The sequence below is a fragment of the Etheostoma cragini genome, chromosome 3 (assembly GCF_013103735.1).
Source record: "Etheostoma cragini isolate CJK2018 chromosome 3, CSU_Ecrag_1.0, whole genome shotgun sequence".
Taxonomy (NCBI): Eukaryota; Metazoa; Chordata; class Actinopteri; order Perciformes; family Percidae; genus Etheostoma; species Etheostoma cragini.
The window spans coordinates 30179765-30181382 of NC_048409.1; the positions used below are offsets into that span (position 1 = coordinate 30179765).

The following is a 1618-nucleotide window of genomic DNA, read 5'->3' on the forward strand; positions in this document are numbered from 1 at the left end:
CCCCCCCCCCCCCCCCTCTGACTAGAAGACTTTAAAAAGAACCTGACGCAGAGTTTCATCTCATTTTTAAAGCAGTGATAGCAGAAGGATGTCATGATTTATTTCTATATATGTGAACACCTACTTTCTGTCATTTCTAACCTGAACATGGTAGCTGGTAAGTGTGGAGAGAGTGTGTTATTGAGATAATTAATGTCTTTACTGTCTGCAGGCTGAATACTCCGTGTGTTTTAATGCTGTGAGTCCAGGATAAGCAGTAATATAACATCTAAACTAGTTTGATTTCTGTGAATCTTGAACAAAATGTAACATTGTTAACTTTTCATCCTGTGCTAACTGAACTGTGTTCTATCATTTCTAACATTACATTATTGTGACTCTGAAGAAGGTAGATGGTAAGTGTGGAGAGTGTGTTATAGTGATAATTGATGTCTTTACTGTCTGCAGGCTGAATACTGCGTGTGTGTTAATGCTGTGAGTCTATGATAAGAGAACATTTGACATTTAAACTAATTTGATTCCTGCAGATCTACAAAGTGTAACGTTGTTCATGCTGTGCAAATTTTAAAGGTTGTGTTGGGAACCAAAGTCTAATTATGAAAAACTCTACTCAGGTTTCATATTTCACTTTTGGAGCATACTTTGATATTGGGCTCTTTAAATACTTAATGTTTCTGATCTTGATGTGTTTTTATGCTTTAATTATCTGTGCCAATGTGTTGCTGATTGTGGTTATCTGTGTGAACAGGAGCTTACATGAACCTATGTACCTTTTTCTGGTCAGCCTGTTTGTAAATGAACTGTATGGTAGTACAGGGTTGTTTCCATTCCTTCTGGTTCAGATCCTCTCTGACATTCACACTGTTTCTGCTCCCTTCTGTTTCCTGCAGATTTTCTGTGTGTATACTTATGCAGCTGTACAATTTCATAATTTAGCCATAATGTCTTATGACAGATATCTTGCTATCTGTTATCCTCTGGAGTATCACACACGTATGACATCTAACAAGGTTGCCGTGCTTATTGCTCTGACATGGTTATTACCATTTGTTGGAGTTTGTGTCACAATATCTTTAAGTGTTCCTTTACAGCTGTGTGGGAACATCATCAACACAGTTTACTGTGATAACTATTCTATTGTCAAACTGGCCTGCTCTGAAACTAAAGTCAATAACATTTATGGACTCTTTCACACTTGTCTTTTAGTCTTTGGTCCTCTCAGTTTAATCCTCTATACCTACATGAGGATCCTTAAAGTGTGTTTTTCTGGTTCTAAGCAGACGAGACAGAAAGCTGTTAGTACCTGCACACCTCACCTGGCTTCCACAATCAACTTTTTCTTTGGTTCTTTCTTTCAAATATTACAGAGCAGGTTTAATATGAGCAGTGTACCCGTGATGTTGCGAAATGTTTTATCATTATATTTCCTGACCTGCCAACCGCTCTTTAACCCTTTAATGTATGGACTGCAAATGACTAAAATACGTAGCTTATGTAAAAGTCTTATCTTTGGTTGTTAGAAAAATCACGCTAATAACATTTGTTGCTTCCGTTTCTTTTTTAAATCATTTGCATCCAAGCTGCTGGTTTGGTATTTCTGTGTCTCATGTGTTAATCC

General features: G+C 37.1%; 1 protein-coding gene across 1 annotated transcript in view; it reads left to right on the plus strand.

The window, feature by feature from the left end:
* Positions 1–426: 426 nt before the first annotated feature.
* Positions 427–1618, plus strand: part of LOC117938859 (olfactory receptor 11A1-like) — a 6116-nt gene continuing 4924 nt past the window's right edge. Inside the window, exon 1 of the mRNA XM_034863797.1 lies at positions 427–1515. Coding sequence (XP_034719688.1) covers positions 597–1515 — 919 coding nt within the window. The 5' untranslated portion in view covers positions 427–596. The remainder of the gene's footprint in view (positions 1516–1618) is intronic.